The sequence below is a fragment of the Brassica napus genome, chromosome C3, assembly GCF_020379485.1.
Source record: "Brassica napus cultivar Da-Ae chromosome C3, Da-Ae, whole genome shotgun sequence".
Lineage (NCBI taxonomy): Eukaryota > Viridiplantae > Streptophyta > Magnoliopsida > Brassicales > Brassicaceae > Brassica > Brassica napus.
Genome location: NC_063446.1, coordinates 7,889,424 through 7,902,343, shown reverse-complemented (window position 1 = coordinate 7,902,343; position 12,920 = coordinate 7,889,424). Strand labels below are relative to the sequence as shown.

At 36.2% G+C, this 12,920-nt stretch overlaps 3 protein-coding genes, 1 non-coding gene and 1 pseudogene across 5 annotated transcripts; all 5 read right to left on the bottom strand.

The window, feature by feature from the left end:
* Positions 1-1,780, bottom strand: LOC106437532 (UDP-glycosyltransferase 79B6-like). Its single transcript, XM_013878432.3, has one exon. It carries the CDS (start codon positions 1,736-1,738, stop codon positions 395-397), a length of 1,344 nt encoding a protein of 447 aa, XP_013733886.2. The 5' UTR covers positions 1,739-1,780; the 3' UTR covers positions 1-394.
* Positions 1,781-4,107: 2,327 nt separating this feature from the next.
* On the bottom strand, positions 4,108-5,104 carry BNAC03G14750D. The gene is made up of 2 exons (XM_013878436.3): positions 4,887-5,104; positions 4,108-4,786 (listed from the first exon to the last, which is right to left on the bottom strand). Exons 1-2 carry the CDS (start codon positions 4,995-4,997, stop codon positions 4,535-4,537), a joined length of 363 nt encoding a protein of 120 aa, XP_013733890.1. The 5' UTR covers positions 4,998-5,104; the 3' UTR covers positions 4,108-4,534.
* On the bottom strand, positions 4,111-4,261 carry LOC125584804. Its single transcript, XR_007321712.1, has one exon. It is a non-coding gene; the product is annotated as a U4 spliceosomal RNA (small nuclear RNA).
* Positions 5,105-5,203: 99 nt separating the features above from the next.
* On the bottom strand, positions 5,204-8,002 carry LOC106437533 (stomatin-like protein 2, mitochondrial). Of its 2 annotated transcripts, XR_007321199.1 has the most exons (10): positions 7,744-8,002; positions 7,380-7,623; positions 7,151-7,300; positions 6,708-6,765; positions 6,529-6,621; positions 6,314-6,412; positions 6,110-6,201; positions 5,818-5,877; positions 5,511-5,702; positions 5,204-5,355 (listed from the first exon to the last, which is right to left on the bottom strand). XR_007321199.1 is itself a non-coding variant. In XM_013878435.3 (9 exons), exons 1-9 carry the CDS (start codon positions 7,884-7,886, stop codon positions 5,562-5,564), a joined length of 1,080 nt encoding a protein of 359 aa, XP_013733889.1. In that variant the 5' UTR covers positions 7,887-8,002; the 3' UTR covers positions 5,428-5,561. The 2 variants fall into 2 exon arrangements, 1 of the variants encoding a protein (XP_013733889.1); XM_013878435.3 differs by lacking the exon at positions 5,204-5,355 and having other exon boundaries at positions 5,428-5,702.
* Positions 8,003-8,860: 858 nt separating this feature from the next.
* LOC106437534 lies at positions 8,861-10,613 on the bottom strand (annotated as a pseudogene).
* Positions 10,614-12,920: the final 2,307 nt, after the last annotated feature.

Here is a 12,920-nt window from a genome sequence, read left to right as displayed (position 1 = left end):
GATACTAGATCTAAAATGACAACTTTCTATTGGTTGGTGAACCTAAAGGTTCACCCTAGGGGGTGAACCCAAGAAAAAGTCTTAAAAAAACACAAGTAGGATACACCAATGAAAAGAAAACAGACTAAGATATTGAAACTTACAAGCTTTTTTTTTGTGACAATTGAAACTTACAAGCTAAAACTTCATTTTCATACCAATGTCCCAATATTTCTTTAAATTCTTTGAATTTATTTTTTGGCAACTCTTTCAGGAAATCATTACAAGGAGTGATTTGATTGTTATATAGATGTTTATCTTACAAGATAGAAAATTCATTTTATGTTATGTGGTATATATAGTTAATGATAGCAACGTTACTAAGACCAATGCAATTTATTTCATGTTGTCTCTTTTAGACTAGTTTCTCCAGTGCTTCTACATACTTGCTGACATAACCACTGATTATTCCGGAACTAAGTAGAGACTCCTTCCATTTGGCATGGTTCCTCCTTACTAGGTTCCCTAGCTCGGTGTCTTTGTCCATTACTGACCTAACCGCACCGCTTAAGCTCTCCTTTGGAAACCATCCTGTTTCATCTTTTTTCACCTCCACTGAAACCTCGAGTTCCTCGCTCATTAGCCTGGTGTTAAATATTTGTTCACCCAAATGTGGAATAAACACTATTTGGCAGTTATTCAATAGAGACTCCCACATTGACCCAAACCCGCAATGGCTCACAAAGCAACCTATTGATGGATGAGCCAATATCAGTGGCTGCTGCATCCATTCTCCCCAAACCACTCCACGCTCCTTAACCCGATCTTCGAACCCTTCTGGTAATGCTTCCTGGATGGTAGATGCGCCTTTTGGTGGCTTTACCGCTACAATAAATGGTAAACCGGTCAGCTCAATTCCTAAGCAGAGTTCTTGAAATTCTTCCTTCTCAAGAATGATTTGGCTGCCAAGCGAACAGTATACTACTGATCCTGGTTCGAACCGGCTCAGCCATTGATGCCATCGATCTTCTAGTGGTTTGATATTGTCCGGCTCAGGAAGCATTGGACCCGTCAAGAGAACTTTTCTTTGAAATTCCCTTTCGATAAAATCGCAGAATTTTCCTTCCATTTCCTGGCAAGTCCTTATCGATATGACATCACAGTTCACAAGCCCTGTCATGATCCGTTCGTAAAACGTCACTCCATCACCAAATGGATAGGACAGAAATGACAAGGAATTGGTTTCTTGTCCGTGAAGCAACACCTTGGACGAAGGATACCCCGGAGGAGGTATAGCTAATTCATCTGGACTACGACCAGGGACAAATGAGATAGCTACACATGCTGCAGAAATCGTTACAAAATTCACACTCTTGGCTCCACAATCTCTAGCTATGTCCGGAATCCAGTGAGCAAAATCAAAGAAAATTAGATCCGGTTTACCTAATCGAACCGCTTCTTCGACCTGACCGCGTGTGCGGTCCATAGCTGAGGCCAGAAAACTCCCAAACGTGATTGGGATATCTGAGGTTGTTTCGGCGCCATCAGGGAGACCATCGACGGAAGGGATGGTAAGAATGTGAAAGACAATGGATTTTGGGAACAGATTGAGAGGTTCAAGTTGCTTCAGACCTTTCTTGGGGAGCAAGAAAGTGATTTTGTGCCCTTTTTCAGCTAGCTTGTTAGCCAGATGTAGAAATGCAGTCATGTGGCCAAAACCAAACCATGGAAACATAAAAGCATGAAACTTTGATCCCATTTCTGTTTCTGTCCCTTCGTTTTTTTCTATTCTTGTTCTTATGTTTCTTATGTTTTGTTTATAAAATTTCAGTTGCAGATGACCTGAAGTTTAGGAAAGTGCTATTATGAGTTGAATGATTCAAGCCTCCACGGCTCCACGAATAAGCCAAGTCTTTAGTTTCGTTTATTTATTTTTTTTACGATCTGTGATTTCCTTTTGCTATCTAGGGGGTGATTGGTAGTTGCTGTAGGTGTTGTCCACAGACTTATTTATTTCAAAAGCATCAAATTCAGAGCAATCAAGCTTTAAATATTTTTTTGAAACCACAGCTCTTGAAATAACCTACAGCTGTACAAATGCTCTACAAAGCCAAATATCCAAAGCAATTTTTTAGTGCTTTCCATAAAATTCTACAGCAATAAAATCTAAAGCCACAGCAAAAGGTTTACAGATTTTTTTCTACAGCAAAAATTTTAAAGTTACGGTCGTTACCAATCAGACCCTAAAGTCTCCTGAAATTATCCCCTAATCTATAGCATAATTATATTTCTATGCTAATTAACTGCATAATCAAGACTACGATATTATTTCTATGCTTCCAGATGTATATCATAAGCTTATGGAATTTGCGAAGATCATGACTTTCAAAATTGTTACGATTATGCCAAATACAATTGGGGGCATTCATTAAATTCCGTGATTTCTTTTTTTGTTTATAAGCTAATGTTGAAAAAAAGAAGTTATAAGCTAAATTTCGTTCCAAAATAAAATAAAATTATATAAATAAATTCTCACATTAATTTAATAAAAAAAATTAAAAGACATTTTTAAAAAATTGTTCATAATCCATAAAGGGAATAGAATATAGATTTATTAGCATCTGGAAGAAATTTATTAATTAGCTAATCTTAGGGGACATGCAAAGAGCATGCAATGCAAATATGCAACATGCCCTACTACAAATCTATCTCTCCGAGACTCAAACAATACCAAACATGACTAATTTCCAATTAAACCGAACTAAATGGAATGACTAAAAATGATAATTCATGTCTTCACAAGATCAATTAAGTTATGTTTAAACTTGCTGATATAACGATCAGCAAAACCTTAGTCACTCAAAAGTCAAAACACATCTCCACTTCTCATGATTCTTCCAACCTCACTACTTTCATCCGTCACACTCTTAACAGCATCTTCCAAGGTCCGCCGCGTAAACCACCAATTATCTTTCCTCTCAGGTCTCAACCTGCATCTTCCGTCATAAGCCTCGCGTTCAATATAAGTTCACCGCGCTGCAGGCACCAAAACGATACGACAATCACTCATTAAAGACTACTACACTCGAACCAAACCCGAGATAATTCTGATTTTTAGTTAGTGGTAATTGTCGGAGAAAAGAACCATAGTGGCAAACACTTATCAAATATTGTTGAAGTAATATTTGGACACCTAACCAAGTTGCTTTGGTCTAGTGGTATAGGAGCTCCAGCTGGAGTGTCCGCCCCTGAGTTCGAACTTTGGCCACTGCGGAATTTACATGTGGGCTGCAGCATCCGAGACCGAAGACCGTTACACGGTGAGCCACATGGTGACGCCCTGGCAGCGTCCATGCTCACTTTAGTCTCTAGTCTGGACTACTTCGGTGGGGCCAGGATACTCGGTTAGCAAAAAAAAAAAAAAAAAAAAAAAAAAAAAATTGGACACCTATATACCTCAAAAATATTATAATTTTAAACTAAAGAACTGATGGAGGTTTATTTCTAAACCATTTTCCAAAAATAGGCGTATGCCGTTAAATGCAGAGAGAACACGATATCCTAACCAGGACGAGTTAGTCTGGTGGTATACGGTTTGCGGCTGCAAGTACGGCCCCAGGTTCGATTCGCACTGGCCACCGAGGTTTTCACATAGGTTCTTCGGCCCGAGGAGACCAACACGTGGCCTGATCCAAAGCGGTCGCCAAAGGCTCTAAGTCTGCCACGTGACTAGTCTGGACCCACAAAGTGAGGGCCAGGAAGCTCCTCGTAAATATCAAAAAAAAACACGGTATCCTTTGGTAAAAGGCGAAAGAAAAGTTCGCTTTGCCCTCAGTGCACGGCTCCGTGAGTCTTTCTTTATCAAACTGCTCTGCGTCTAATTTATAGTTCATATTCATTAGTGTTCTTGAGTTGTGTAAACGATGTGGGAGAACAAGCTCATTAAAGCCCAGTTCAGTCTAAACCCACTAAAGTTGCTAATACTACTCTGCCATGTCTGAGAAAGAAAAAAATAAGAGTCTCTTCCTCTGTTTTTCTTCTATGAATGGAGTGGTTTAGATTGATAATAGAAAACGTTTTCAGTCTATAATCAGAAAGCTACAAACAAAAAATTGAACTAAAGATTTGTAGAGCTTTACCCCGAAGGGAGCCCTTCCAGAAATTCTCGAAGGCCCAAGACAAGCTTAGGCCCAGGAGGGGGTTTGGAAATAGTTTTCAACCAGCAATAGACGCGCCTCGGTTAGTACCTCATTAGCTGCGTCATTGCCCCAAGCGCAAAGATGGTTTGATAGTGTGAGAGAGCCTCTTTATTTATATCTACGCAACACCTATCAACTCTACTACTTGTTCCGATGTGGGACAAAGAAAACTTAGCTTTACCTTTACTGAAACAAAAAATCATTGGTTAATTTAAAGCCCATTTATACCTAAGCCCAACAAATAGATACGTACCACGCTGGATAATTATAGAAATTAGTTTATTGTTATACATGTGGCAGCAATAGAAATACGACAATGATGAGAAACGTACATATTACAGAGTTGAGAAATGAGTTTAAAGGGTTGCAAGAGGCTCTTCGTTAGTTTTGGTATCACTGGCGGTTGTAGCCTCCTCTTGTTTTGGTGGCTCAGTCTCACCAGAAGAAGCTTTCTCATCAACAGCAGCTTCTTGAGTTTCCTCGGTCTTCACAGCCTCGACAGGCTTGTCTGCCTCCGCCGGTTTGGCTGGTTCAGCCTCCTTCTGTATCTCTGCTTCATCTACATTAGACTCTTCCTTCTTCTCTGCAACAACTTCATCTGCCTTCTCCTGTAACTCGCCAAGGAAGAACAAAAGTAATTACACATCTTTCATCCAAAAGCATTAGCTATTTTGCTCAGAAACCAAATGATATTTGATCCACAAAAACCTGAGATACAGCTTCGGTTTGGACGTTCTTGGACTCAACGACAGCGTTTTCGGTGGTGGCAGGGGTTTCAAGAATATCAGACTTCCTAGGCGTGCTCGCACAGGCTCCCATGGTAGTGTTGGTAAGAAAAATAAACAAAGTACGATGGGAAGAACTGTGAAGCAAACAATGAAACTCCCTTTCTGATCCCTTTTTTAATTTTCCTTATTAGAGGCTGAGCAAATATATAGGAGAAGACAACAAAGAGGATATATATATATATATACAGTGGTTGTACAGACAGCCAAGACATGCTATTTCAAGAAAAAGACTAAAAAAATGTTCATGTCACCATTAGATTCTTCGAGGCTCTTGTCTGTCAACGACCTACGCCGTTCTTCCTCTAGGAACAGTTTCTTATCCTTGTCACAAGAGTTAGTCACTCCACCATAGCAATCAAACGACAAAGGGATATTGTTACATCGATTATCTGTTTAATGGCAAGCAATGCAGATGAAATGAAGATGCAAAAGAACAGAAACTAAACATTTTAAGACCAAACTTGGTGCAAAAATCTCCTTTCAGAAATTAGAGCTTAGATTTGTTTTTCTGTTTGCAAACTTAGAAAGATAAACTGTTTCTCACAGATCAAAAGAATTATCATTGTTCCTAGCTCTTCTACCACCACCACCACTTCTATTTCGCTTTAGACGAGGATTCCACAGCTGAAGTTTCTTGGATACCACCGTTGGGGACGAGGCTTTTGTACATTGTCAAGGCTTGAGCGATCATGTTTGCAGGATTTGCAGCTGAACTCGGAAGCAGCATCGTTGTACCCTAACAAAATTGATTAACTCTTTTAGATTAATAATACCCAAGGGAGGACGAAATTAACAAGTAGATAGGATGAGATAACCAAGTGGAATTTGGTATAGTAAGTTGTGGTGTTTACCTCCTTGGCGATGTTCCCAAAAGCTTGAATGTATTGCTCAGCAACTCTCAAACTCGCAGCCTGCATACCACAACACGATAAATCACGAGTTCTCAAGTTACTTAACTCAACACTACCAAGTCCTATAAGCCACATAAACCTCTAAGCAGATTCTAGACAGAAAGAATCATTTATGGGAAACAAACTCGTCTAAAGGATCAAGGTATAAGGTGTGAAACCAAACTCGTTTAAAGGATCAAGTTATAAGTAGCAGGATACGACTAACATCAGGTTAAGCTCATATTATACTAACCTCCACTCCACCAGTTTCCTTGAGGGATTGAGATAACATGGTCAACCCCCTCGCTGTTGCTTGTGCTCTAGCTAATATTGCTTCTGCCTCGCCTGAAAATCAATACAACAAAGAAGAAATGTTGTGATAAAAAAAAAGATTGAAGAATGGCTAGAGACATCTTATTATGATGCGTCAATGCTTTACTAAGTAGTTAATACAAACCTGATGCTCGATTGACTTGGTCCATCTTTGCAGCTTCTGATTCCAAGATTACAGAACTCTTCTTACCATCAGCTATGTTGATATGGGCTTGGCGTTCTCCTGTTCAAGTCAGTAAAACAGATCATCAGAAACAAGCTAAACAGGCTTTACTCTGTACTCTTGAGCTGTAGCAAAAGCACACTGTTCAATCACAGGACATAAGTTAGCTAATTCACCTTCAGACTCGAGAATCTGGGCTCTCTTTTTACGTTCAGCTTCAGCTTGCATTTCCATAGCAACCCTCACTCCATTAGGAGGCATGATATCCCCTGGCATACAACAAAACATGTACTTAGAAATAGCCAAACAAGAGAACCCATCAAAAAGAGTCAAAAAAGAGAAAAAAAGTACTCACTTATCTCATAACGAAGGCACTCAAGACCCCAATCTTTAGCAGCAACATTGATGGCTTCCTGCAAGAATGATACCATCTCAAAACCATTACATGCTTGTAACAATATCCAATACATAACTACATTCCTCAGCTGCATTTTACATACTCTTATCTAACAAAAATTAAACTCAAACTCAGACTCAGCAAAACGATTAAAAGAAGCAAAAAGCTAAACTAGCATGACACTGAAGAATCCCTAGTGTTCAATTCGAAACTAGGCTCAATTTAAGGCAAAAAGAATCATCACATGCTTGTAATATTCAACACATAAACCACATTCCCAAGCTGCATTATACAAACTATCATCAACCAAACTCAGACCCAGCAATGACTAAACGATCAAAAAAGCTAAACAAACTGCAATCTTTAAGTACTAAAGATGACAAAAAGCAAAGAAAACGAACCACAATCTTGACATTCAACGCATCTCGTTCCTCAAAAGTCTTGTCAAGAGTAATCTTCCCAAGTTCACTCCGCATAGTGGTCTGAGCCAACTGCATAACAGCGTAGATCGGATTCTCAACGCCGTAAGACGCCAGATGCGGATTCACAATCTGCAAAACACAAGTCCAATATATCAAACGCAAAAAAACTCAACACAGATCTGAAAAGTAATCAAAGAATAACAACAACCTTGACGTAAAGAACACCATCGATGTGGATGCTGACGTTATCCTTCGTAATCGCAGTCTGGTTCCCAATCGGAATCGCTTCCTCCTTGAGCGAATGCACATACGCGATACGGTCCACGCCGGGGACGAGGAAGTGGATCCCTGACTCCAGAGTCTTGACGTATTTGCCGAACCGCTCAATCACGCACGCTCTCTTCTCCGGGACGATTCGGATTCCCCAGTTCACCGGCGGCTTGATTTGGTAGCTATATATAACAAGAAGAAGACGATAAACAAACATATCACCAACCAAATCGAGCTCTAAGCTAGACGAATCCGTTCACATTCCGCAGAGCGATTACGAAACCCTAAGCTTTAGATTCTACCTGTTGCCGGGAGAGGTGAAGTGGCGGACGGGGGTGGCGGTGGCGCCGGAGAGGAGTGGAGAGTGAACGAGTGCGGAAGAGTGGCGGAGGTAGCCCAAGGATCTAACGGCGGTTGTAGCTGCGCTTCTTGAACGGATCATCATCTTTGTGTAACTAACTCTGGGAAGGGGAAGAAGCTCGACAAACTAAAACTCTCTTAAATCTTTTTATTTTGATTTTGAAATCTCTTTTTCTTTTTCTTCTACAGGCTATACATACACACTTATATATATATATATACCCATGTGAAAGAACTTGGAGAAGAGGCAAAAAAAAAAAAAAATTTGTTTGGATTATTTGCTTGACCCCAAAGCAAAATTAAAGCCAATGACCTAACCTACGGATGGGTTTTTTTTTTTGGTCAACGCGGATGGTTTATTATTATCATCACATCAAGTCCTCATCTTATTATTATGAACCTTGTTGTATGTTTATCTGATTCTAATTTTAAGATTATGAGTTATGACATGTTGGATTTAAGATAAGAATGTCATATGTATATCCTTTATTAGAAATAAGAGCTTACACTAATATTTCAATATGAACTAAAATATAAAGTGCATAAAATTACAAGATAGGATTTTAAAAGAACGAATTGATAGAACTAGACGTACAAATTGCATAAACAGATTCCGCATTAGCAATATGGGCAGTTGATAATTGAAAATGCAAAATGATCGAATCTCATACACATATATAATGCTCATGTCCACATACAATCATCATGATCATTGATCACACCTTACACTGCTAACATAGTAACATGCATGCGGCATGCCTCATCTACTCAATCTAGGGACTTTGGTATTTGAACAAGGAAGTTATATATATTCTCGGAAATGCTTGGTTTGGTTCTGAATTTCTGATTGTTTTTGTGGTTATATGAATATGGTTTGTGTTTCCTTGGAACAAAATTATGTAACTACAGAAATATTGAAACAAATCAACAATCCTCTATTTTATGTGGCACAAAGCTTTAGGCATATAAATTTGCTTTGTGCTTTCCATTTTATGAACTTTGGGCACATATGACCCGTTTTACAGAGGTTTGTACCGAATCCTCAAGCAAGAAACAATATAGCCTAGCAAATCACCCATAAAAATCTCATACTAAACAGTTATGCATTGTTAATCCATAGTCTTCCAAGGCTATGTTGATCTACTACTCATTCAAAGATGTGAAAATGCAAGGGAGAAACTGTCAACAAAAAGAAGATATTAATCGGAGTAATAGAAGCTCTGACTCTCAGGGGTTGGTAACTTCCGCCCCATAGAGTCCGCTGAAGTATTGCAATGCGACATCCATTGTGCACAAGGAGCAGGCTTATCGCAGACGCAACAGTAACACTGCATATATTCATTCATTCATGTTAATCTCTATAGTTAAAATACTTGCCATATCTAAAGGAGGAAAAGACAATACTTGAACACCAAGTTAACCCATTTCATACTTATTTTTTCCTTAAATCCTTTAAAAAGAAAGAGACAAGTAATTACCAGATGACAATGGGTTGCATTAGGAGTTGATCCAAAGGGAAAAGTCGAAGCAAAGGTGTCTTGGATGTGGGTAATCCCTACAAGCCACCTGAGATTATATCACATTTTCAAAAATAAAGTTAATTAGAGCAAATATAGAGATGAACCCCAGAACTAATCCCTAAACTTCAAAACTAAGACCTGGCCTGTCTCATGGATAATATCCAGATCTTTATCACCACCACTGGAGACTGAGAGCTTTTTAAAGTCGAAAGAATCAAAAGGGTCAAAATCAAGAATGAAGCAGTCTTCCGTCTCCTCGATTCTCTTCATGTCTTGTCTGTTTTTCACACATAATATGTTTCTGAGGGGAGTTATTTCTTTCTTGATCTCTATTTTAAAGTCGAAAGAATCCGAAGTGTCGCAATCTAGAATGAAGCAGTCCTCTGTCTCCTCGATTTTCTTCATGCCTTGACTGTTTTTCAGACATAGTATGCCTCTGAGAGGAGTCATTTCTTCTTTATTCGTCTCCATTTTTTCTCTCAACTTGCATATAGATCGAAAGGAAAAAAAAGTGAGAGTCCAAACGTTTCTCTTCCTCTACAACAGTTGTTTCCGACTTTCTAACTTCTTGCTTTAGTCACGTTAGCCCTTAGCCCATAATTAGGCCCAGTTATTTTCCAAAAACTACAAATATAAAAGATAGTATAGTGAACTGAATCAGTTTGGTCCGCTCTGACCAATTGGAACTTGGTTGGTTGTTATGAATTATGATAATATGGAAATTTGCAAAAATACCTTCAAATTAAATAACCATGAACGTACAAAAAGAAGTGATTCCTCTCAGAGGCATGTTAATGATTGAAACTTGGTTGGTTGTTAATGATATGTTAAGGAAATTTTGCAAAAAAATACGTTCAAACTAAATAACTTTACAAAACAATTTTACCAAATAAAAACTTACAAAACAACAATTAACGTACAAAGAAATGTAAACTAACCTTTGAACCAATTACAAAAACGCGCTTCATTCTGAGAATAACACAGACTAAGGTTTCAGCTAATCAAACTGAATATATGGCTTAGGGTTTCAGCTATAGAACTACGATTTCACTTGTGGTATATGCTATGATTTTATGATAGATTATGTGTTGGAATCATGGATATTTTATCAAATTTCATTCCTTCCAAATCTCAAAATTAACACTGACCGTAAGACTGATACAATGGTCTAAAGGCTAGTTTAGGAAAGAAATTGAATTTCTTTTCAAATAAATTTTGATACCCTTAATTTTTAATACTACATTTTTTTTAATACACAAATTGCACAATACGAAATTTTATGTCTAAATGCAACTTAACCATCTTTTGTTAAACACTTTTTTATATCTAAATTTTATGGCTAGTTTATCGTTCATTTATGTTTAATGCAACGAAATTTTATGTCTAAATGCAACTAAACCACTAGTACGTATATCTCACCGATTTATTTATGATTGTTGCGAATAAAAACTAGAAAAATAAGCGGTGAAATGTTTAGCTACATTTAGCTTTCTAAGCTCATACACTAATCTGTTTTTAACCATAGTCGACCGTTTTGTTATTAATTTCTATAAACCTGAGAATTTTTTTTATTATTCAAACAATATATTTTGTAAGTTTAAGTTCGTTCAAAAATGTCAAAATGAACGAAGAAATTAAAACGAGCTTAGAGAAAATAAAAATCATACAAGTACATAACATTGATGATTACCAAAAGAAACCCATACAAGTATATAAATACGTTTGCTCGTACACTTATTTCTATTCACGAATACCAAAAGTTGTAAGTTGCATGTCGAACAACCAACCAAAAGGATGTACAACTCAAAAAAAAAAAAGGATGTACACCTCATTTCGTGTTTCCATTTATTTTACTTACAATTCATTTAGGTGCCAAAAAGGTAACAGATTACATCGATAACACTGTTTTATTATCCTTTAATTGATACAAATGAACGTTCTGTGATCATGACGTATCACTAACACGCTAGTAGGTAGGACTTTGGATTCTTCTTTTTATTTTAAATAGAACTTTAAAATTAAGATATCTGATTTTTGTTTCTTTCCAAATTGCTATTATAGACTCATTTTGATTAAAAAAATTCTAATTTCTGAAATTGAGATAATTGATACAAAATTTTAATTTCTGAAATTGAGATAATTGATACAAATTTCTAATTTCTAATTTCTAAAAATTTGAGATAATTGATACAAATTTCTAATTTCACATTAATTAATTAAAATAATAAAAAAGTATATTAATTTCATTAAACCGATATCAAATTTTTTTATCCAAACATTATTTATGATCCAATCATAATTTAGAACTGGTTTCTCACACAGATTTAACCTGAATTATCTCAACCTTTTTATATAAAAATATGCTATACTTTTCAACCTTTTTAATATAAAACAAAAATGTTCTTTGGAAAACAAAGCTAACGACTGATTAGAAAAACACTATCAATTTTAACGGACATGAATCATATTTAAATGTTTAATTAAATTTTTATATAACACGATTTTCTAATTAAATGAATGAAATTACCAATTTCAGAAAAATATATATCTACTAATAAGCGAACATAATACATATGTACGTCAGAGACTGGTGGTCCTATAACTATCCATTTCAATTCAAGTGTTCACAGCATCTTTCAAAGGAGTAGGTGAGAATGGTTGGTGTGGTTGGTGTGAATGAATATTAAAAAAAAAAACAATTCGGTCAAAAAGTTTGAGGACATATACAACCAACTACGACTTAAATAATTAACAAATTATTACTTTTTTTGCAACTAACAAATTATTACTTGCAACGGCATTTTTAATTGTTAACCGATATTCATCACATATTAGAATGAATTATCTTTGATATTTTTGTTACAAAAATACTTACCCAGTTGAATTATTTAATAATTATAGATTGCAAAATACTACAGACTTTCTCAAAGATATTTTTCTCAAATAAAATATGTAATACATATCATCTTGTTATATTTTGAAAATGAAATTTTATATGAAACAAGAATTTTGGATCGAAATTGGTTGAAAATAACAAAATATGACGAGACAAATGTTTGTGACCATCCCTAGCTAAAATACTACGTAGTTTACAAGTCACAACTGAGAAGAAGAATCTTATACCGAACTATTTCATAAATAATTATATATTTATTAATGTAAATTAATTCAATGTATTAGGTTAAACTTTCCAATCCATTGTTTCTAACATTCTATGAAAGCAAAATGTCGATGAAATGATTTAGCGTTGAATAAAATGAATATTAAGCAAAAGTGGGTTGTAATTAATTAGAAATGGCGTGTCGGTTCTACCCACCATACCTTATGTCCCAGTTATTACATTTGCATAGTCTTCTCAAGTGTCAAGCCTCTTTCATTTTTCCTTTTATGAGTTTATTTATTGATGTATCTAATCTTAAAGTGGTCTCTCTTTTTTTTCTTTCTGAACGGTTTATAATTTTAAGATAGCCTTCAATTAATAGTTTTTAGTGTATTAGTTTCTGGTTAAAATCATTAATAAATTTATTTTTCTATAGTTTTCATGATACATAAAATCCACACATTCTTAATTAATAGTTAACATATTTTCATTTTCCCCT

Excerpts from the sequence above, each read along its gene's own strand:
- LOC106437532 (XM_013878432.3), bottom strand. The coding sequence starts at position 1,738 with ATGGGATCAAAGTTTCATGCTTTTATGTTTCCATGGTTTGGTTTTGGC.
- BNAC03G14750D (XM_013878436.3), bottom strand. The coding sequence starts at position 4,997 with ATGGGAGCCTGTGCGAGCACGCCTAGGAAGTCTGATATTCTTGAAACC. Across the intron at positions 4,787-4,886 it reads AAACCGAAGCTGTATCTCAG|GAGAAGGCAGATGAAGTTGT; the intron begins GTTTTTGTGGAT and ends GGCGAGTTACAG.
- LOC106437533 (XM_013878435.3), bottom strand. The coding sequence starts at position 7,886 with ATGATGATCCGTTCAAGAAGCGCAGCTACAACCGCCGTTAGATCCTTG. Across the intron at positions 6,766-7,150 it reads CGTTGAATGTCAAGATTGTG|GAAGCCATCAATGTTGCTGC; the intron begins GTTCGTTTTCTT and ends TCATTCTTGCAG. Across the intron at positions 6,413-6,528 it reads CCAGATTCTCGAGTCTGAAG|GAGAACGCCAAGCCCATATC; the intron begins GTGAATTAGCTA and ends TGACTTGAACAG.